Source organism: Acanthaster planci, linkage group LG07, assembly GCF_054643075.1.
Source record: "Acanthaster planci isolate LZ-2023a linkage group LG07, COTS_SCS, whole genome shotgun sequence".
NCBI classification, from domain to species: domain Eukaryota; kingdom Metazoa; phylum Echinodermata; class Asteroidea; order Valvatida; family Acanthasteridae; genus Acanthaster; species Acanthaster planci.
The window spans coordinates 16738706-16760593 of NC_141783.1; the positions used below are offsets into that span (position 1 = coordinate 16738706).

Here is a 21888-nt window from a genome sequence, read left to right on the forward strand (position 1 = left end):
TACAGACAGACGGACAGCCTGACCTACAGACAGGTGGAATTACAAGTACCTTGGGTATTTAGGAACAACTCTCAAAGTCTCAGAGTGGCACGTTGTGATCATAGTTTTGGTTTGTCTTCCTTCAGGAGCACCCAAACATTTGTGAGAGAAGTGGTAAGCGGTTCGGTCTTCTTACTCGGGATGGATGTGGTGGCCGACCCAGTGAGTAAACTCCCTTATAGAACCCAAGTAGTCCAGTAAAATATTGAATGACGCAGTGGAGTAGTCAGACCAAATCTTCCCTTCGTCAACGTTTGAGACAACTAGGAATATGTAGATAGAATAGACCTTTATCTTGGGGCAGCCATCTTGCTTTCTACCATTCAAAGCAATGTGACCAAACTGAGGCTGGAAGGGAAAATAGTCTGTTCCCAGTATCAATATAGGAAGCTGTATTACTATTGTCAGTGGGTCTACAGGGAACAAGACAAACATTGCAGCATCATGATAAAGGTTTACAGCTAGTGAAAGATCACGGGGACTAAGCCACATAGAAATGTATGCGTCATTACCAGCTCTCCGTCATTACCTTTTTGTATTTGTTTTTTTCCCCCTTCGTTGTCATCTGCAGGACATCGTAAACAAGCTCCTCATGATATTCTTTGATGAAGAACCAGTGAGTACTGAATTACAAAGTGAGAATATTCAAATTGTATTGCGTTTATCACTCGGCCATGATACCCGTATCTTCTCTGTCACTGTCTTTGTTCAACCGTATCAACCACCACATCACATTACCTCTGTGGTAGACATGATAGAAAGTGCCGATATTTGCACCAATTCAAGCCCCAAAGCTTAAACCATCCTTTTTCAAATTTTCTCTTTGTTTTACCTCTGCAGTTTCCACCAGCTATCGACCCTCCGTCCGAGAAAGTGATTCTCCTGGAGTCATTCTGTAATGTCCATCCAGTTGAGAAATCCAGCGTAAGTTGCAACATTTCTCCATTTTAGCAACTGAAACGTGTTTAAAAGGTAGAAAAAGTTTGATCCCCACTGAAGCAGACTTCAATTCTGTCACAAAACGCTGGCCCTAAGAAGACTTTTCAAGTGTCCAGTCCAAGTATCAGGCGTTCAGTATTCCATAGTCGCATTCCAAAGTATACGTCAGTGTTGTAGTCGAGTCACCAATGCCAAGTCCGTGTCCTGAGTCTCAAGCCTCGAGTTCAAGTCCAAGTCTTGGGTCACAAACTTTGAGTTATGAGTCATAAACCTCGAGTCTGAGTCATGATTTTCAAACCGCGAGTCTGAGTCCCAAGTCACAAGTCGTGAATCAAGTTGTTCAGCCTATTATTCCTGATCAAAGTTGTAAGTTTGTTGTGTGCTCTCTGTTTTGTTTATGCTGATTAACTACATACATTGCAAAAGTTATGGGTATATTTTTGCTTATGAAAATCATCCACCATTTAAATTTTAAATTCCAAATCCAGAGCCGAATCCAGTCATTTCAAAACGCCTGTATCAACACCACAACCACTTCGCCCAGACCCAAGCAACTTCACACGCCCAGTGTAGGCCACGCATTTTTTTTTTTTTACACATGGTCCATTTCGCTAAAAGTGTTCATATCCATGAGGCTGAATATGTACATCCATGTAAATAACAAATGTGTGCCCAGCGCATATTTGATGACCGCTTCACAGTTTGTGGATACAGAATATAACACGTCTGGTTGACTCTTCAGTGGATATTTAGCCGTACGTAAATGGCCAAAGTGGAAAATGTGCAATGCGACGATGCTTCTCGCATGCAAACCAGTGATAGTACGGGTGCATAAAATTTAATTTTCGACTGCGTATAAGTTAAATATGTTTAATGAAAATGCATGACTCGAATCACGAGTCACCAAGCTCAAGTCTGAGTCATCGTGATCAAGTCCGAGTCACCCAATGTGACTCGAGTCAAGTCCGAGTCATGAAAAATGTGACTCGAGTCGAGTCCAAGTCATGAAAAATGTGACTCGAGTCTGAATCCTGGACTTGAGTCGTACAACACTGGTACACATTTGCACCCTAAACATGCTACTTCCTTTTGCAGACATCGCACACAACTACTCCAAAAACCATTCAAGTTTAGCACGGCTGAGTTTATATCCAATAAGAATAAAGGTCAGTGAAGATTGGCGTCTACTGAAATTTACTGTAAAAAGTTCCACCAAATTTACTATTTTGTTTGTTGATATTTAGGCACTCCAGTATGAGATGTCTGAGATACTGGGCAACCACTCCCTACTTTTCCCGTTTCTACAGTACATGAAACGGGATGGCGCCCTCAACATCTTACAGTTCTGCCTCACAGTGGGTATGTTCACTGACAGTGTTGTACGAGAGAAGAATAAGTCCGGTGGCCGGAGTGTTAGTGACCACTTGGGCTCTGTGTTTGGAGTGTTTTGGGGCAGCTGTATAGACTGCTTGTGAAAACTGGAGCATATGTGTCTATGGTGCAGGGAATCATTTGCTTTGTTCCGTCGTCTGTTGCTCCGGTGTGAAATATGCTATGTCTCATATTGCTGCAATGGATTGTTAAATGTGCAATGGAGAAAGACCCCTGTGCTGGAATTTCCTTTAATAACAATGCATTGCTTTTTATCTGTTATCGTCTATATAGTGATATTACATATTTTGTTATTCGTACAAGTTTATCCCAGTAAAAGACAGAAATGTTACACATTCTGCTTGCATTTGGCCTTCACAGAGGACTTCAACAGACGCAGCTTGGTGCCAGACATGACCGACGAACAGAAGCAGTCCCTGCACAGGGAAGCGCAGGACCTGTACCAGCTGTACTTTGCCCCAGGCGCTGTGGATAGGATCAAGTTTGACGTGGACATCGAGGACGAGATGAAAGAGAGTAAGGGAATAAATAAAACATTGTCATAATTTGAAGACTGGAACTTGCTCTGAATTATGCACACAAACAATATTAGTGTGGGAAACAGCATTTGAATTAACATGCGTGAGTGCTCCGTTCGTTTGTGTTACACTTCCTGGTGTAAATGACATCATGCTTCAGTACCCTGTAATTGCTCATAATCCTCAAGGAAAGCCATTTTTTCAGTGTCAAGTAATCTCAAGTGACTTAATATATTAATCCATTTAGCTCTCAAGTTTTTGTTTGAATCTGAAAGCTGTAAATAACATCAAGTTCGAAATGCTGTCTGACCTCATAATTAAGGTTTTGCATTTTTTAATGAAACCATTTTTATTGTGGACATTACAGGGAAGCTCTCTTTCAAATGTGTGTTAAGAAAATAAAGGTTTCCCACCAAACATTTTTATTTTATCTTATTTTGGATGATAAAGCTACACCATTGACAAATGTTTGTCTCCTCTATGTCAGTTGTTAACGGACCATACGAGGGGGTAACAAGGCTCAGAACTTCTTCAACTTTGTTCAGGTAAAACTATATTTATGTGGCTCAGAATTTCTTCAACTTTGTTCAGGTAAAACAATATTTATGTGGCTCAGAATTTCTTCAACTTTGTTCAGGTAAAACTATATTTATGTGGCTCAGAATTTCTTCAACTTTGTTCAGGTAAAACTATATTTATGTGGCTCAGAATTTCTTCAACTTTGTTCAGGTAAAACTATATTTATGTGGCTCAGAATTTCTTCAACTTTGTTCAGGTAAAACTATATTTTTGTGTCGGGTTCAAATGAAATTAAACGTGATGAAATATTTTCTGTTGATTGGAGTTCGACTTCGCCGGTACGTTCTCTTTTGAGAATTAATTAATGACTGAAATTGAACCTATTCACCCTTAATGGGTCATTTGATTTTTTTTTGTGCAGAGCCTACGAGCATGCCTACAAGTTGATGGAGAATGTCTTCTGTCCACTCTTTCATCACAGCGACGAGGTGATTGATGCTCATTACCACTGATGGAGTCTGGTAGCCGATGCTGTAATACATGTAGTGCGAACCGAGCGGTCTTAACCTCCATGCACGTCGCTGAACAAACAACCATCACTGTTCAAAACGACACGAAGCAATAGATCTAGAACATGGTGTCACACTTTGTTTGCATGTGCGCTTTCTTATGGAGACTCAGTGGATCACATCCCACCTCACTGCCGTCGGAAAGTGAACATGTAAACAAAGCCTGATGTCATTATGTTACAGGTGTAGTGCAGTGTTGAGGATTGCTTTACGTTTGGATTGATTTTAGCTGATACCATCTAGGCCATTCTCATTGGACACAGAAAAGCTTAGTGTCCGTGAGCAGAAGCACCCCCTCATCGGTTGAAAAGTGCTGCGTTGGTCAGGAGGGTTCATTTTGTTGGTAGCGATGCAACTGCTTGTGATTCATAGTTGCTTGCGATGCGCATTTACTACCAAAGGAGCCTCCGTTGCTAAGGAAATAGCGTCCTCTCTTGGTCCAGCTCAAGGCCCACTAATGACACAGCTGCTCTGCATTTATTCATGCTCAACACTTTCATCAAGGATTTGGAATTCCATTTATTAGAAGAATTTCTAAAACTCCCCTTACAGATAGGGAACCAAAGAGTATCATTGTACTTTGTGTCCGGATATTCTGATTGCTTCTCTTCTTGATTGTCAGTGTAATAATCATTTTTTACTTCACATTTTGTTCAGTATTTCACCCTGATGTGTGGCAAACGTCAACAGGTTCTTCCCAAGAAGCCAGTAAGGTAGGCATATTGTACCTTCCCATGATGCACAGCTGCAGTGCATCACCCTGACACACTGCACAATTTTTGCAAGAACGTGACCCAAATCCTCTCAAGTTATTCATTGCGCCAGAACCCTGTGACGCAGCCTTTGTATGAAAGCATCCCAGGGGCATCACGCCCCATTCAAAGTAAAAAAATGATTAGGCTCTGCCTGCGTCTATCCTGCAAAATCCTTCAAAACCTGGAGTTTGACGGATGTGAGAGGGTTAGGGTCGTAAAATACACAAAGCTGCTGTTAATTCACTCAGTACATACTAATCACTTTTGACTGAAACGGTAAATCACATTCCAGTCATACTAATATTGCACTGGACAGGTTCATTGTACATTCTTGACATTGTACTTGACAATTTCACTGTTTGCTTCATGTCATAAACACATTGGTCCGTCACATGCACTTCATAGGACTGTTAGCTGACTACATCTGGGCCATTACATTTACTGCATACTTTTAAACCGAGTGTTTTACTCATGGTCGAAGGGTACGTGTATTTTGTCCAATTCCACTATTTACGTTGACTGGTGATAGTATCCCACAATATTTGTATGTTCTAGCGTCAAAGGGCAGAGACAAAGTTTTAGTCACTGTCACAAAGTTTTCAGTGATGGATGTCACTGTAGTTGTGGCTTGGCTGTAACTGGTTCACTTGTCACTCGGTAGTGTGAAGTAGCTGATCATGTCGGCACAGAGCAGTCTAATGCAGTCTTATAGTCATGTCCTTGCAAGGCCATTGCAGGTCCTTGGAAGTCCATCATAAGTCTTCTAAGCTAACGTCAAGTCAGAAGTTGTGCAAATGAACTGCGACAAAGACGTTCCTTTGTCATTGCTGTGGACTGCTTATTTGACAGTGACTTGAGGTCATTTGACCTGAAATGGGTGTATTTGTTTCCGACAACATGTCCCAGTTAGTAATCATTTTGGCCGTACCTCAGTGCTGTAGTTGAATGGTTTTGGAGTACACATTTACTGCCTCTTTAGGTATGAGCGAAGCTAGAGAGCATGAACACTGAATGATGAATGTGCAGAATGAATTCATGACTTTAGAAGATCATACAGTTGTCTAAAAATGAAATTTTCAGAACAAAACCCTCTCAAAACTTGGCTGAGAACTTTTCACAGGCTTTTCGTTTTTTATCAAATGAGACTTACCTGCGCCAACATCTGTTGAGTTACAGAAAAAAGGTAAAGCTTACTTGTTGAACAACATGTTAAACATGGCCCCTTAACAAGTTCAATGAGAGGAAAATGACAGCTTGGTAAGAAATGTTCTTGTGGTGTTATAGTTAGTTATTGAGTTAAGGATTTTGTGTATTCAGTGACTGATGTGTCACAATGCTTAGCAGAGTGAGGTAGCAATTAAACCGTCAGAGTCAGTATAAATGTAGCCGGGTGTTTCTTAAAGAGACAAGGCCTTACCTGGAGGTAAACTTAAAAAGCCATATTTAAACTTCAGAAGTTTCAACCCTCCAAAAAACTTGAGAGGCTTGAGAAATTATCTCATGCTTGAGAAATCTTACAAAGTGTCATCGTGTGAAAGGACACAACGCTTGAGAGTGAACATGATTCCTGGTGAGTCCTTGAGTTGTTTTGGTGGAGGTCCAGACCTACGACAAAAATCTTCCACTCACTGTGTCTGTTACATATTCATAGAGTTAAACACTCTCTCATCGACAACATGGCAGAAGTGCTGCCAGGCGCCAGCAATGAAACCTTGCAATTTAGTTCCAGTGCAGGGTTGAGAGAATTTTGTACAATCCAAGCGTTAATTGTAGCAGCAGAGTTTTACAGTGGTTCTGGACCAGACATCCACTTGTTTATTTGAAATCCAGGCTTCCTCAGACCATGTCTTACTTAAGATGTTCTCTAGAAATAGCTTCATTTGCAATGAAGAAAGCTTTTGCTGTTTGAAGTGCCTAATTGGTACTTGTGCAGACTCTCAAGTGGTTGTGTGAAAAATGTAAGTTTTCTTAACCACTTCCTGCCGGGGACTCCGGGATCGGAGACGTATGGTTTATATGGGTGGCCAGGGTCTCCGAACTCGGACAAAGGAAACAGGGCCCTGTAACAAAAGACCGTACTCCGAACAAAAGACCAGGCTGCTGGGCATTACGGGCATTTTTCACTCTCAAAAGTGGTGATAATCCAGCCTTGTTTTGAAACCCTATACCAGGGTTTGGGGCATTGAGAGCAAGCAGATTACCACCGGGGACAAAAGCGCTCCACCACCGCAGCGATGAGCCACACAGCACCGCTGCACGCTAATCTGGCCCCTATTGAAAAGAGGTCAGCAGTGCACTGAGCCAGGTTCGTGAACAAAAGAAAGTTACATAACACCTCACAATCTGGGCTCTGTTTACAAGGCTGCAGGCCTTGCTGAAATACTCGGGCGTCAATGAAGGTCACCTGTCAACTTAGAGTACTGCTTAAAGATAACTTCGTGCGGCTATAAACGACCGTTAAATGAAATGATGAATTTTTGAAGGATTTTGAAAATGGAAAAAATGATAGTCATGCCGGCCCAGCATCATCAACATTGAAAAATGCCCCGGCACGAAGTGGTTAAGTGTGTTTTTATGCGGATTATATCGTTGGGCAGGTTTGGATGCATCTCACACCTGTGAAATGTTTACACCATTGGATCATCGGAATCTGCAAGTCTGCACTCACAGGGATCATGATGGTTGTTGAACGTATCTCCACAGTGTCACTTGAACATTCATGATTATTAATAAAACACGAATAGACATCATAATGCGTTACAGACAAGTTTGTAACTACTTTGGTCAGCATGCTCTTTCAGGAGACATTTTGGGAAAAGTCACTGCACATAAAGCACCAGGTTTTTGGTCGAGTTCATAAAAAAAAAAATTCCTGTTTGAATTTATGTCTTTCATTTGTGCGAGACCTTGGTCTCTTTTTTTAATGCTTCTTACTGTGAGAAGCCCTGATCAGGAGCTTCCATCGCCTGTCCTACCCACTTTGCCGACCTCACAGCCTGCCACGCCTCCTCCACAGCGGGCTGCCAACTCAATCAAGTATGCCACACCAACTTGGTTTTTGTTCACTAAATCTGACAGTGCATGCTTGTACGGTATGGTGTAAAGAAACAGGAGGACATAGGGAGGGCTTTTCTTTGCTGCTTTATGCATATTCATGAACTGAATATGAATATGCATGATTCCTGAGAGTAGATCTAGCCATCCTGGAAATGCAATAATCTCTCTTTTCCCTAGAAGGAAAACAACAGGGTCTGATCAAATGATGCCAGAAAGTCATGTGACCTCACAGTTTCACCAAAATGGCCACCATTGCAGTAGGCAAATGTTTGGTCAGACATTATATGTTGTAGGTTGTAATCTAGACAGTCTTATTTTCACATAAGGTTAAGTAAATGTGAATTCTTCATCAAATGGCATAATAATTACCCACTTTGCCATGTGAATGGCATAATAATTACCCACTTTGCCATGTGAATGGCATGATAATTACCCACTTTGCCATGTGAATGGCATGATAATTACCCACTTTGCCATGTGAATGGCATGATAATTACCCACTTTGCCATGTGAATGGCATGATAATTACCCACTTTGCCATGTGAATGGCATAATAATTACCCACTTTGCCATGTGAATGGCATGATAATTACCCACTTTGCCATGTGAATGGCATGATAATTATCCACTTTGCCATGTGAATGGCATGATAATTACCCACTTTGCCATGTGAATGGCATGATAATTACCCACTTTGCCATGTGAATGGCATGATAATTATCCACTTTGCCATGTGAATGGCATAATTACCCACTTTGCCATGTGAATGGCATGATAATTACCCACTTTGCCATGTGAATGGCATGATAATTACCCACTTTGCCATGTGAATGGCATAATAATTACCCACTTTGCCATGTGAATGGCATGATAATTACCCACTTTGCCATGTGAATGGCATGATAATTACCCACTTTGCCGTGTGAATGGCGTAATAATTACCCCCTTTGCCATGTGAATGGCATGACAATTACCCACTTTGCCATGTGAATGACATGATAATTACCCACTTTGCCATGTGAATGGCATGATAATTACCCACTTTGCCATGTGAATGGCATGATAATTTCCCACTTTGCCATGTGAATGGCATGATAATTTCCCACTTTGCCATGTGAATGGCATGATAATTACCCACTTTGCCATGTGAATGGCATAATAATTACCCACTTTGCCGTGTGAATGGCATGATAATTACCCACTTTGCCATGTGAATGGCGTAATAATTACCCCCTTTGCCATGTGAATGGCATGACAATTACCCACTTTGCCATGTGAATGGCATGATAATTACCCACTTTGCCATGTGAATGGCATGATAATTACCCACTTTGCCATGTGAATGGCATGATAATTACCCACTTTGCCATGTGAATGGCATGATAATTACCCACTTCACCATGTGCAGTTGTTATCATGTCAAGTCATCAGCATTACATGTACATGTATATTGTGCCATTCATCAAGGCATTGGAGGCTTGCTTACCTCAAAACAGTGTGCCAGGTATGTTGTCTATTGCCTGCAACAGTGGCAGATGTTCGCCTGGTCAAATTGGTCAGTGAGAGAGCCCTATCGGCCAAACGGAAGAGACTTGAAGTAGCCTAACCCAAACAGTCCTCAATCTTTCACCTGTTGGAGGACTGAGGACTGTTAGGGTTAAGGAATTAGTTGTACTCTTGGTCACAACAAAGGCACTGTAGTTTTCATGTATGTGTACTCTTTTAGTAATAGGAAAACCTTCGGTTTAGCAAGAGAATTGTTGATTGCAACTTGTATTTCTGTATGTAATGACTAACCCCTCTTCCTTGCATTCAGACCTTGTTCAGAGTGGTAAAAAGTGGTAGCCTAGCCTGTGTGACATTGGTTCACTAATGTGTGGGAGGTATTGTGTTTTGTGTCATTGGTGGTGAAATGCTTGATCATAAGGAAAGTGCAGGGATGAGATTTCTCAGCTTTTTAGCTGATATCAGCTTTTTTTGTTCCGGAGTTCAGCTTTTTTCCGTCACCGGCTGTGTACAGAAGTATAGGAGATTATCACAGTAGCGCTTCTTTATGCCTTTTTTTGGCTGTTTTCAGCTATTTTTATCATTGGTCAATCTCATCCCTGTTTTGGTGTCGTAGTGTATGGTAGAATGCCAACTCCCAGCAACTGTCATAAGTTATGGTTTTCAGTGGTAGTTGAAGCATTGTTTGTGAACCTGTGTTTTTGTGTTCATGTGTACATTGGATGTTGCAGATATAGGTCCTATATGATACCTTGCAGATATAGGTCCTATATGAAACCTTGCAGATATAGGTCCTATATGATACCTGTATTGAGAGTCTGGTCCAGGCATACATAGATGTGGGCTCTGGCTGACAACAGACAGGGCCACAGCCTCCGAAAGACTTTTGAAAACGGCCATAGATTGTTGTTTGTCTGGGAGATTGGGGTGCCGTGGGCTCCATGCAGCATGGATGGAGACAGACACTAGGCCAGCCTTTGAATGGCACTGGTGTCCTGCATGTGGCACCCGTGAACCGACAGGCTCAACACTTTACTCATAGATATGACAATGAGTTTTGCTCTGACACTGTATGGCTCAAGTGCAAACCAGTGTGTGCTTTTTTAGCATGAAGAGCGACATGTACTTGCACCGAGTCCACGGTCTCCTCGCTCCCAGAAACACTATCTTGCCTCCATCGCACCCCCCCCCAAAAAAGAATTTGTTTTTGCAAATTTTTCTGAGTACCTGTTGAAATTTGTTTCCAACCCTCTGTGGAAATTTGCAAGAGTTTGATATTGTGGGCGGTGGGATATTGCTAGCATCTGATGGTCTGTTCAGACTTGCAGCTGTACTTTTGGTAACACGCCTATGTTGCTTTTTTTTTCAATAATGAAGTGCAGCCCAAATTTTCTTCAAGCTTGACAGCTTCTAAGGTTTTGCTTCTAAGGTTTTGTCAAGAGTTTATCATGGTTGGATTGTTTTCACTTGGAACTTCTGAATATGATCCAGTCGTCTGAGCATGAGATGTGTTTTTTATTGTCATAGATGGATATAATGTTTGCTTCATGTCATGTTGTAAACAGACCTTTTACACATCTATTTTCAAGGGCCTTTTCTTTCCAAGGCTTTGCAGTTTTGAATCTTTAAAAATTCTTGTGCATTTTAGGAATGTACATTGGACATTGCCCATATAAGATATTTCCATGTGCTCTGGGATTGGAGCTGTAAAATTGGCTTTTGCATTTTGCAAAATTATACTTTCTCAGAAATGATTGCATTTTGGAGAATCGGTATATTGCATTCTTGATCAGTTATATTTACCGTAATCCTGAAAAGGTATTGAAACTTCCCCTTAAATTATCTGAAAAAACTTTCTAAAGATTTTCTGAGCCATTGTGAAACTGAAACTTGTTATAAATACATTTTTTTCTGCCATAAAAAGGCCCCCAATGCTTTTTTAAAAGATACCCTATTTTGATTTAGGATAAAATTGCTGCTAGCCTTCAATCCTGTCGGACATCCCTTGCACCGATTATCAGTCCAAAAAAATCTGTACCAGATCAAAGAGTCATCCGTCTTCACCCTGTTGATATGAAATGAATCCTGTTGTGTTTGACTGGAGGATTTCTTTCGTCCTTTCTGAAGGGTTGTCGTGAAGCGGTCTAGTGATCCCATCGCAGCTATGCATAGACTTGGGAGTAAAATCAAAGGAGTGTTCCGCAGCTCAAATGGTAAACCCTTCTAGTTTAAACAAAAATACATGGATGGTACTTTATACAGGGTTCCTGTGGCCTGGAAAAGTCATGGAAATTTGTTTTTCCTTTTTCAGGCCTGGAAAAGTCATGGAATTTTGTACAAATGACTGAAGTCATTTAAAAGTCATTGAATTTTGTCATGGAAGTCATAAAACACTGTGGGATTTCTATTATCAGAAATAAGCGCATAAAATCTGTGATTGTATTTGCAACCTAAAAGGTCGAATAGTCCAAGAAATTGCGATATTTGGTTAAGGATTTTCATAATTTGGTCATGGAAAAGTCATGGAATTTAATAGTCCTTTATGTGCAGGAACCCTATTTATAAAATCCGGCAAATATGAAATCTCTCCTGTTAGATTTGAGCTTGTCCCTCCATACTTGTGGGCCTTCTTGTTTTCCTTAAAGCTCCTTCCTGTTGCTCAAACATTAACCCTAACGGTCCTCAACCCTCCAACAGGTGAAGGATTGAGGACTGTTAGGGTTAAGCTTTTCCGGCATAAGTCAAAACAAATTCTTTTGCTGTTTTCTTCATTAACTGTAACTCCATTGAATTACTCTGGATCTAGCCGATAGTGATACCGCAAGCATGTCATCGTTGGATATTGCCGAGTCTGAATCCAGCCAGCCAACAGTAAGTTAGTCAGAAATGCCCAACCTGGAATCAAGACCCATTTGGAGATGTGTAGACTTTTTTATTCTTGGTGCATCTGTAAAAATAACCCATTCATTTGATACTCCACTAGCATGTGACAGTGTCTTATTTGCATAAAAGTACTTCAGATAACCTCTCATCTCAAAAGAGAGATTGAGGATGAAAGATGTAACAGCAACAGCATTTGACACTAGCTGAGGTGACATTGACCAGTCGCCAGTGAGGATGGATTATTTCTCAGAAAGTTGGTTGTCTCCCTTAACCACCGTGACAGGTCTCCAGTTGAGTTCTCACTGGAGGCTATGTCAACACAAAGGCAATCTGTTCTCGTTGGGGCCGTTGAAGGGTTGAACCATCGACTGTTCCCCGAGCCTCGGTATGGTGGACATATGAATACATGTCTTATCCCCCCATTTGTTCTGTAAGCACACACAATGTCCAGCAAGTCTGTGGAGGTGGACCATGTGGTTAACTTGAACTTGGCCTGTATTGTGGCAAATATCACTCTGTAATAGTGCTCTGGAGTGTTGCAAAACATGAGGTTGTGGTTATAGATACTGTACAAGTATTGTACAAATGACTTTCAAGAGTTGTTTTAATTCAGCCAAAATATCTTGTCCATTTCAAAAGTCAGATGTTTATCATTTGATGCCAAAACTGGGCTTACCTTTTCAAAAATGAAATGAATGAAAAACTAATTTTTTTTTGACTTTTCAACTTTTTCACCAACCTTGTGAAACAGTCAGACGCAGAACTTGCATCTGATGAAGAGGAGGCCGGGATGAAGTCACCAATCCATGACATGAGTGCATGGAGGGTCAGCATACCCAGGGTGGAGGCCAGACTAGAGGGCACCAAGGATTACTTTGTGTACATCATCGCCGTGCAGCGGATCGATGTCAAGGAAGGAGGCGGGGAAGAGACATCCTGGGAGGTGGAAAGGTCAGGAAATAAGTTCAAGAAGTGTTGGGGGCACCATGTGTCCTTATTGGAGAACTTGGAGTGGGAATTGAAGTAGCAGTGGTTTACCCGTGCAAACAAATCAATGTACGGTATTTCGGTATGAAACAGTGTTATACATGATAGACTTTAACTTCCGTTGTGCACTGTTTGGTGGCACGGTTTTCTTGCAAGAAATTGAGGGATTTTTAACTGGTGTTAACTGGTAGACATCAAATAAATGCTTTAGTCACAATACATGCAACTGATTGGCCAAAAGAATACACACTAAGCATGAACTGCCAGCGCAGTGTGAAGGTGGTCTTGCTTTTAAAATGTGAACCAATTATTTAAACAATGGTACAGAAATGGCTGTCACTAAATAACATTTTTCACCTCTAGTCGAAAATACTGCCATTTTGTAACCGATATGGTCTTCATCTGAAAATAAGGTTGTATGGAATTTTTAAGTGTTACGTTGAAACTTGAATTTGTCTGAACCGTTGTCTTAATAGGGATGCATACCTCGGGCTGCATACCTCGGGCTGCACTTTCAGATCTCTTGGATTTTTTTCTTTTGCAGACGATACCATGAGTTTCATGTCTTGGAGACCAAACTGAGAGAATTCCATGGTAACAGATGTTCACATTTGAGTTGTTGACTACACTTGTCTCTCTGGTGTTTAAATGTGATATTTGCCCGTAACAAAAATGATGGCAATTCTGGTTTGTAACACTGAAATCCTTGCTTATGAACATATTCAGGACATCTTCACTTCCTTGACACCAACTGTAGCAAAGTTCCCAGAGCTTCTAATGAAACCAGGCTTACCATGAGTAGTGAATTCATCTCAGAGAGTTAGCCACCAGAAATAAATGCACTCCATGTTTATTGACCTTGGTCAGCTTCAGAAAAATTGTCTGTGTTTAAATTAATTGTTTGCTGAGCTTACCTGTGAAATTGACCCCTGTTATATGCATTTGAACCCTAACCCTGCCAGACGCCGTGCATCAGATGGAAAAAGTCTGATGCACTTTGAGAAAGCAGACAATCAACAGCAGCCACAAGAATGTTGAGACAATGGGAGCTAGTCCCATTGAACAATACCACTCTTGGACCTTGCGGTGACTGGCAACCACAGATAGACTCCCAGGCTGTGTGGGCCGTGGGGAGAGTTGACCTGTTGGATCTTGTTACATTGGGCAGGCAAGCCATTTTGACAAATGATGCAATATGATGCATCTGGCAGGGTGTCTAGCCAAAGTAGGCAGGGGGTTAGGGTTAAATGTCTATTTCTTCCACTGGTGTGGTAATGAATCTTGTGGATTGACAAATCCAGGTATATTTGACGATGCTCAGCTGCCCCAAAAAAGGCCCCTCCCCTTTGCCTCAAGATCCCTGGACTTCATGGAGAAGAGAAAAGACAGCTGTGAAAAATTCCTCCAGGTGAGAACTCAGCTCCTCCCCCCCCCCAAAAAAAATGTCCTCATGTATCCTACCCATCCCAATTAATCTTGTTGTGGCGTTACCTTGAGGCTGTGTCCAAATCTAGTGTCTACAGCTGGGCCTAGGTCTTCTGAATAGACTTGAATTCAGACTGGAGGTTTTGTGGTAGTTCTTGTGATTGTCTGAAGATGTCTCGACTACAGTGGTGATGTTTATCATTCTGTTGGTTCTTCTTGCAGTGAATAAAAAAATCCCGAGGAAGCAGGCTTCATAATGAGTAGGTTTGCTTGTGGAGTTGGCAACTTAATAAGTTAGTTATGCTAGCCAGCAGAAATTTTCTACTCTATTTTGTATGCCGAGATGGAATGTCAAGATGGAATGTCAGGTTATGGAGTATTCTACTTCTTTCCTTTTATTACGGTCTTAATCTTTTTGTTCTCACTGTAGACGCTCTTAACGAAACCCAACCTGCGAGGCAGTCAACTCCTCTACAGCTTCCTGACAAAGAGTGAGGAGTTTGTCAATAAGTTCTTGGGAGACGTCAACATAGGTATGGCCGGAACCAGGAGTAGGAACTATACCATGCTGAACAGAGTTTAGTAAATTTGTCAGTTGCATCACAGACTGACGTATCGTGAGTAGTCGCTACACCTCAACTGACGAATCGTGAGTAGTTGCTACACCTCAACTGACGAATTGTGAGTAGTTACTGCACCTCAACTGACGTATCTTGTGTGCGCAGTCTGTGGAAGATACGTCACTCTGTGGTACATCGAAAAATATGTCGCTTTGTGCCGCAACCGACAAATTGAGAGATTTTTAGGCCTCACATCTTGATTTTAATTCTTCAAATCAATTCCCTTTTTGCACTGTAATATGCAAGCGTTGGCCTACTGAAACCCCTAAGCACTGTATGTTGACTGCTGGAGTCTATCTCTCAAGCCTTGATCTTGACAAGTTTTCGTATTTGAGTCATTTGGTGCATCCTGTCAGCCGCATCCGTTTTTTTGTTTTTCTGCTAAGGTCAACATGCCCAGCCTGATCCTTATTTTTTGTTGCTTGTATTTTAGCTTGGTGAGCAGTTTGTGGAAGCCATTTATTTCCTGAATTGACTGTTGATGATTGTAAACATTTAGGAAATACCCTAATTGAAACTGTACTGAAAACCTAATTGATTTGATTGATGATTAATTGTAAATTTTGTGTGCTTGCAGGGAAATTGGTGAGGACAATGTCTTACAGAGTTATCAAGGAGGTAGGATCATTTCTGACTGTTTGTTTCATTGGTAAATAACAAATTTTAACCATTGAAGATTTAAATGGGAAATGGTTTCAGAGGGCTTTAAAGTGTTTGAAATTCTTCAAGAATGCATTTTTTTCCCTTCCGCACTGGAATTCATTTTTTTGTTTGCGTTCTTATTTTTGTTTCTCTTTGTAGCGAGGCCAACATTTAGATCCTTTCCTGCAGTCATTCATTGCATCTGTCGAGGCTCCCAAACCCAAAGCAGGGTAGGTGGTGCAAATGGTAGAGGGGTCAAAGTTCACATACCACAGGTGAAAAAAATCACAGAAAAAAATTTCCCCCTTCCGTGGCAAACATCTACATGAGGCGTAAGCAAACTCAAAGTGCTGTATATCTTATGAATATCTTCTTGAGAATTTGGCACAGCATAAATAGAGGATTGGAATCAGCCGAGTTGATAGTGTGATTTCAGCTGAATTAGGCTTTTCCCGAGTCCATGGGCACCGTGTATGTCCAGCCTATTCCGTTGAGCTGCCAAGCATAGGCATTTGTAAGGTGCAGAATCAGTAGGCCTCTGCACTGATGACACCGCAGGTGCTGTGCATGATACATGACTGGGGACCCCCAATGGCTCTATAAGAAAGTGCACAAGGGAACTATGGCGTCATCAGTACATGTAAGAACACCTGTTGGTTTCACCAAACGTGGACAACTTGCCAGAATGGCAGCTAATTTTGTTACGACCAGTTGTCACCTAATTTTTGTATTATCTGATACATTTGCTCAGCATTGTTTTCTGAAAGTAAACAATTACCTTTTGGGAACTCCGTTTGAGCTTGTAATCAGCACTGCTTCACTGTAATTGAGGCTCAGTGGATGTTCGTTGATGTTGATTTCAGTCATTTCACATCAGCAGCGTTGTTATATTCAGTTGTGCACACTTTGGCATTTCAGGATGAATTTCTTATTACTGATCTACTTAAAGATATGATTCTTTGGCATTGCTTCACAGAAAACTTGAAGAACCAGTTGACCCAGCAAAACACCTTGCAGAAAAGGTTTGATTGCCTACAGAATCTTCATATTCAAGCAACATTTTTACATTGCTCATACTTTTTCATTGGGTAAAGAACAAGAAATGAGTCGTCAAGTTTTCTCTGAGCTATTAATTCCATCTTCAGTGAAATTTGTTTTTTTGGCATAAGGGCCTCTGTTTTGAAAAGTGAGTGCTGAAACTACTTGAGTGAAGGCCTGCCCAGTTTTATATTCTCTGAAGTTATTCTTTCAAGAAGGGTCACATCCATGTTAGATCTGGGACATGACATTCATAGTTCTGACCCAATGTTTGGTAGATGGCACGTTGTCAGAGATTCTGGCCAAAAGTCTGTTTTTAGAAAAGATTTGCCTTAACAATATATTAGCTTTCACAAAGTCATTTTGGTATCAGTTTTGCCAAGACTAAACCTGTCTTCAACATGAGTCTGTGTACACCTGAAAACATTTGGAGAAACATGTTTGCATAATGCTCTCAAAAACTGTTATATTCTTGGTTTTGCTTTCTCTTGTCGCAGTTGGACAGTCCCGTATTTGGTGATAATGCCGGCCTGCCATTGGTACGAGAAACACTCAAAGAACCCAACCCAGATCCTTCGGCTAACTACTTACAACTCAATGGCATCTTTGACTATATTCTCTATCTTGGTAAGTCATCTCTTGCGCAAATTAGATTCGTAATGAAAATATTAAGCTCCCTATTCTTGGTCTGTTGCCTTGAGAGATCTACAAAGCATCGTAACCGTGCTTTTACAAAACAACAATGATCCTGTGGTGGGAGCTCTCTGTGTTTGGCACAAGATGAGTCTCGTGTGCAAAAATGCTCCTGCCAGGATAAACATAATTGAAATGATGAAGTGATGTTCACCAACATGTCTCATCTTTGCCTGTTAAGGGGATGCTTTGAGTACGGCAGATATTTGAAAAAAGTAGATCTGACGCTTCAGGTTGTCTTTTGAACTTTTGAACTCTTAAATCAGGAATTTTGGACTTGCCTCTTGAATCAGGAAACAGTTTGTGAAGATGAAAATTTTGCTGTGCACAAAAATGTTACGCTCAACAAAAAGTTCAGCAGCAACACTGTGGTGCATGTGATGCATGCGACTGGTTCCCAAATCATTGTTTGGCTAGCACCATGAAATATCAGTCTTGGAGTCACAACATTTTTTACTGATCACCCCGTTCCAGTTTTGATTCAGGGGCAGTACTTGATAAAATTGAGCAACATGGTTGGTGTCATTTGAAAGGAAACCACAGAGGAGGACAGAAAAAAATATGTGTACTCCAAACAGCTCCGTGAAACTGACCCTATAGATGTCAGTAAGGTTTGATTTGAGTCGTTAACGTTTCTTACTTCCTCAGCCACTGCTGTATTTGATGTTGCTCCTTGGCTGCACCAGGGCCTAATTGTCTTCCAGAAACTCTTCAAGAACTCACTGGAGACATTCCTTGACAGGTATCCCAATTTAATGTGTCCACCTTTCCTGTAAATTTAAATTCTAGAATTCACTGAATTCTAAGGTAAAAACCAAATGATAATTTGAAAGAATGACAATGAAACAAGGTAGCAGGATTGAAAGGAAAAAAAAAAAGATTATTGTGGAAGGGTTATGATGGATCAAGGTTCCTCTAGAGGTAGGTAAGGTCAATGATGAAGGCAAGTTACGCCAGATTCAAAATAGTGCACTTAGGAAAAATGCCGTTGACGGTCTTTGCTGCACTCCCAGGGGATAGGTACGATGTTTGACTATGAAAGGATGAAGGAATCTCTCACTTCATCAACCTTATGTGGCCCAGCAGCAGTAGCGAGAAGAATATTTATTGTGAAAATATCTGAAAGCAGGAGCAGGACAGTACTGGGCAAGCTGCAGGTTTGAAGCCAGCTCCATTCCAAATGCCTGTATGATGCACTTGTCAGTCTGATCCGTTTGAAGCCAGCTCCAGTCCAAATGCCTGTATGATGCACTTGTCAGTCTGATCCGTTTGAAGCCAGCTCCATTCCAAATGCCTGTATGATGCACTTGTCAGTCTGATCCGTTTGAAGCCAGCTCCAGTCCAAATGCCTGTATGATGCACTTGTCAGTCTGATCCGTTTGAAGCCAGCTCCAGTCCAAATGCCTGTATGATGCACTTGTCAGTCTGATCCGTTTGAAGCCAGCTCCAGTCCAAATGCCTGTATGATGCACTTGTCAGTCTGATCCGTTTGAAGCCAGCTCCATTCCAAATGCCTGTATGATGCACTTGTCAGTCTGATCCGTTTCAGCTGCTGGTTTGAAGCCAGCTCCATTCCAAATGCCTGTATGATGCACATGTCAGTCTGATCCGTTTCAGCTGCTGGTTTGAAGCCAGCTCCATTCCAAATGCCTGTATGATGCACTTGTCAGTGTGATCCGTTTGAAGCCAGCTCCATTCCAAATGCCTGTATGATGCACTTGTCAGTGTGATCCGTTTCAGCTGCTGGTTTGAAGCCAGCTCCATTCCAAATGCCTGTATGATGCACTTGTCAGTGTGATCCATTTCAGCTGCTGGTTTGAAGCCAGCTCCATTCCAAATGCCTGTATGATGCACTTGTCAGTGTGATCCGTTTGAAGCCAGCTCCATTCCAAATGCCTGTATGATGCACTTGTCAGTGTGATCCGTTTCAGCTGCTGGTTTGAAGCCAGCTCCATTCCAAATGCCTGTATGATGCACTTGTCAGTGTGATCCGTTTCAGCTGCTGGTTTGAAGCCAGCTCCATTCCAAATGCCTGTATGATGCACTTGTCAGTCTGATCCGTTTGAAGCCAGCTCCAATTCCAAATGCCTGTATGATGCACTTGTCAGTGTGATCCATTTCAGCTGCTGGTTTGAAGCCAGCTCCAGTCCAAATGCCTGTATGATGCACTTGTCAGTGTGATCCGTTTGAAGCCAGCTCCATTCCAAATGCCTGTATGATGCACTTGTCAGTGTGATCCGTTTTAGCTGCTGGTTTGAAGCCAGCTCCATTCCAAATGCCTGTATGATGCACTTGTCAGTCTGATTCGTTTCAGCTGCAGGTTTGAAGCCAGCTCCAGTCCAAATGCCTGTATGATGCACTTGTCAGTCTGATCCGTTTGAAGCCAGCTCCATTCCAAATGCCTGTATGATGCACTTGTCAGTGTGATCCGTTTTAGCTGCTGGTTTGAAGCCAGCTCCATTCCAAATGCCTGTATGATGCACTTGTCAGTGTGATCCGTTTCAGCTGCTGGTTTGAAGCCAGCTCCATTCCAAATGCCTGTATGATGCACTTGTCAGTCTGATCCATTTCAGCTGCTGGTTTGAAGCCAGCTCCATTCCAAATGCCTGTATGATGCACTTGTCAGTCTGATCCGTTTCAGCTACCTGGCCAAGAAACTGGAGATAGTGCAGTCAGAGGAGCAAGTGGAAGACATCATTCACAATCTGAGAGGTAATCTGACACTGTCCAAAAACAAAAATGTGAAATGTTTCAAAACTGAGCCAGTCCTTGGTAATTTTAGAAAGGCGAAAGTCAATTGAGAGCAAAGCACACCAGCTCGACCGTGCCATTTGAGAACAACATGCCTGCTGGATGATGTTCAGTTTGTGCGGCAATGTGTGGCTGCCTCAATAGGGCCAACTTTGTACATCAGAGGTGCTTCATTTTGAGCATACGCTGTTGGAATACTCACCTGGTTTACTGAATTCGACCTCCCGAACTAGCACTGTCTTTGTGGCATCTTGACACAGTCACAACTCTTGAAATCGAGTTGTGAAATTTTCTCGGTGTTGAAATTGTTTGATTCCCAGATGTTCTTTTCTTTGATGACGAGCCGCCACGAACCGACGCCCAGAAGCAGCTGCGGAAGGAAGAAGCCTTCCAGCGGATGCTCAACTTCTTCCCAAGTATGACTCACTTGCCTATTTTTAATCTAACTATTAAATTCTGTAGATTCCACACAGCTGTACTGACAGCAGTGAAATTGTCATTTAATTCAGGATTTTGTAACGTGATTTTCCTTAAGTATTTCTTTTTGATTTGTGATATAAAATGATATCACCCTGGTATATAAGGCAAGATATGGGAGGGAGGGGTACCCCCCCTTACCTGTCCAATCCCTATACACACTCTAGACTACTGTTACCTAACACATCCCCTCTAGAAGTCTGTAAAGAATTCCTGAGATTCCGATCAGACAATGACCAACACAAAGGCGGGGGGGTTCTCTCCGTCCCATATATTGCTTCAAATGCACCCCGGTGCCCGTAAAATATCTTGAATGTAAAAATCAAACACATAACATGAGTGCTGTTTAAGTACTGTTCCTATCATGTGCCCAGACTCAGGTGTTGTCTTCCAGTGACGAGATGCTTAATCACTTTCCTTCCAAATTCCAATTTTCTCCTTTTGATGTACACAGAGCAACTCCACCAGGTGATTGGGGAGGATAAATTCAGTGCTGGTCTTCAGTTTGTCTTTGACGGCTTGCAGTATCCCAAACTCAACAAGCAGGTCGGTGATCTTTCTGCGTCTGTCTCATTTATGCTGGACATTCTGATCAGTGTTTAAGCCTTTCTTTCCCCCAGATCCCAAAGTGTGAAGTGAAGGGTGACAAAAAGAGAAATTTGGGCCCAAGAATTTGCTTGGCCCCGAGAAAGAAAAGTGACACCCTTTTCTTTACAGAACCTTGCGTAACTCCAGAAGAACTTTGTTACACGGTTTTACTGTGCATGACTTGATGTGAGACTTTCAATCAGTCTTGTTTACTTTCATTTGTTCCAGCTTGCCTACACATTGCTTGACATTGTCATATTGGAGGCTTTTCCTGAACTTTCAGAGGTGGGTTGATGCCGGTAAGAAGGCCTTGGTGTCCTTCTTGAAGTGTTACTCAAGATTTTTTTGATTTGTGTTAGTCAAATTAGAACTAGATAAAAATTACCTCACCCTGCCCATAGCTGCTGAAGTTTCCAAAGGAAAACACACTTTAAAAACTGCACTGCATTTGCTTTCCAAGAAGAATACCTGTCTGCTTTTCTGTCTCCAG

The 21888-nt window shown here is 41.7% G+C and overlaps 1 protein-coding gene across 3 annotated transcripts in view; it reads left to right on the top strand.

The window, feature by feature from the left end:
* Nucleotides 1–21888, top strand: part of snx14 (sorting nexin 14) — a 28772-nt gene that overhangs the window by 5304 nt on the left and 1580 nt on the right. Inside the window, exons 7-30 of one of the 3 annotated variants that reach the window (XM_087138553.1) lie at nt 126–201; nt 611–655; nt 880–963; nt 2223–2337; nt 2731–2886; nt 3376–3433; nt 3829–3895; nt 4634–4689; nt 7675–7767; nt 11422–11507; nt 12101–12165; nt 12929–13128; nt 13709–13758; nt 14466–14572; nt 15020–15122; nt 15787–15827; nt 16011–16081; nt 16828–16873; nt 17387–17516; nt 18231–18324; nt 20224–20294; nt 20654–20749; nt 21265–21356; nt 21627–21683. In XM_087138553.1, coding sequence (XP_086994679.1) covers nt 126–201; nt 611–655; nt 880–963; nt 2223–2337; nt 2731–2886; nt 3376–3433; nt 3829–3895; nt 4634–4689; nt 7675–7767; nt 11422–11507; nt 12101–12165; nt 12929–13128; nt 13709–13758; nt 14466–14572; nt 15020–15122; nt 15787–15827; nt 16011–16081; nt 16828–16873; nt 17387–17516; nt 18231–18324; nt 20224–20294; nt 20654–20749; nt 21265–21356; nt 21627–21683 — 2059 coding nt within the window. Of the gene's footprint in view, nt 1–125; nt 202–610; nt 656–879; nt 964–2222; nt 2338–2730; nt 2887–3375; nt 3434–3828; nt 3896–4633; nt 4690–7674; nt 7768–11421; nt 11508–12100; nt 12166–12928; nt 13129–13708; nt 13759–14465; nt 14573–15019; nt 15123–15786; nt 15828–16010; nt 16082–16827; nt 16874–17386; nt 17517–18230; nt 18325–20223; nt 20295–20653; nt 20750–21264; nt 21357–21626; nt 21684–21888 lie in introns of those variants that run through there. The other 2 variants (XM_087138554.1, XR_015425767.1) reach the window with 2 other exon arrangements.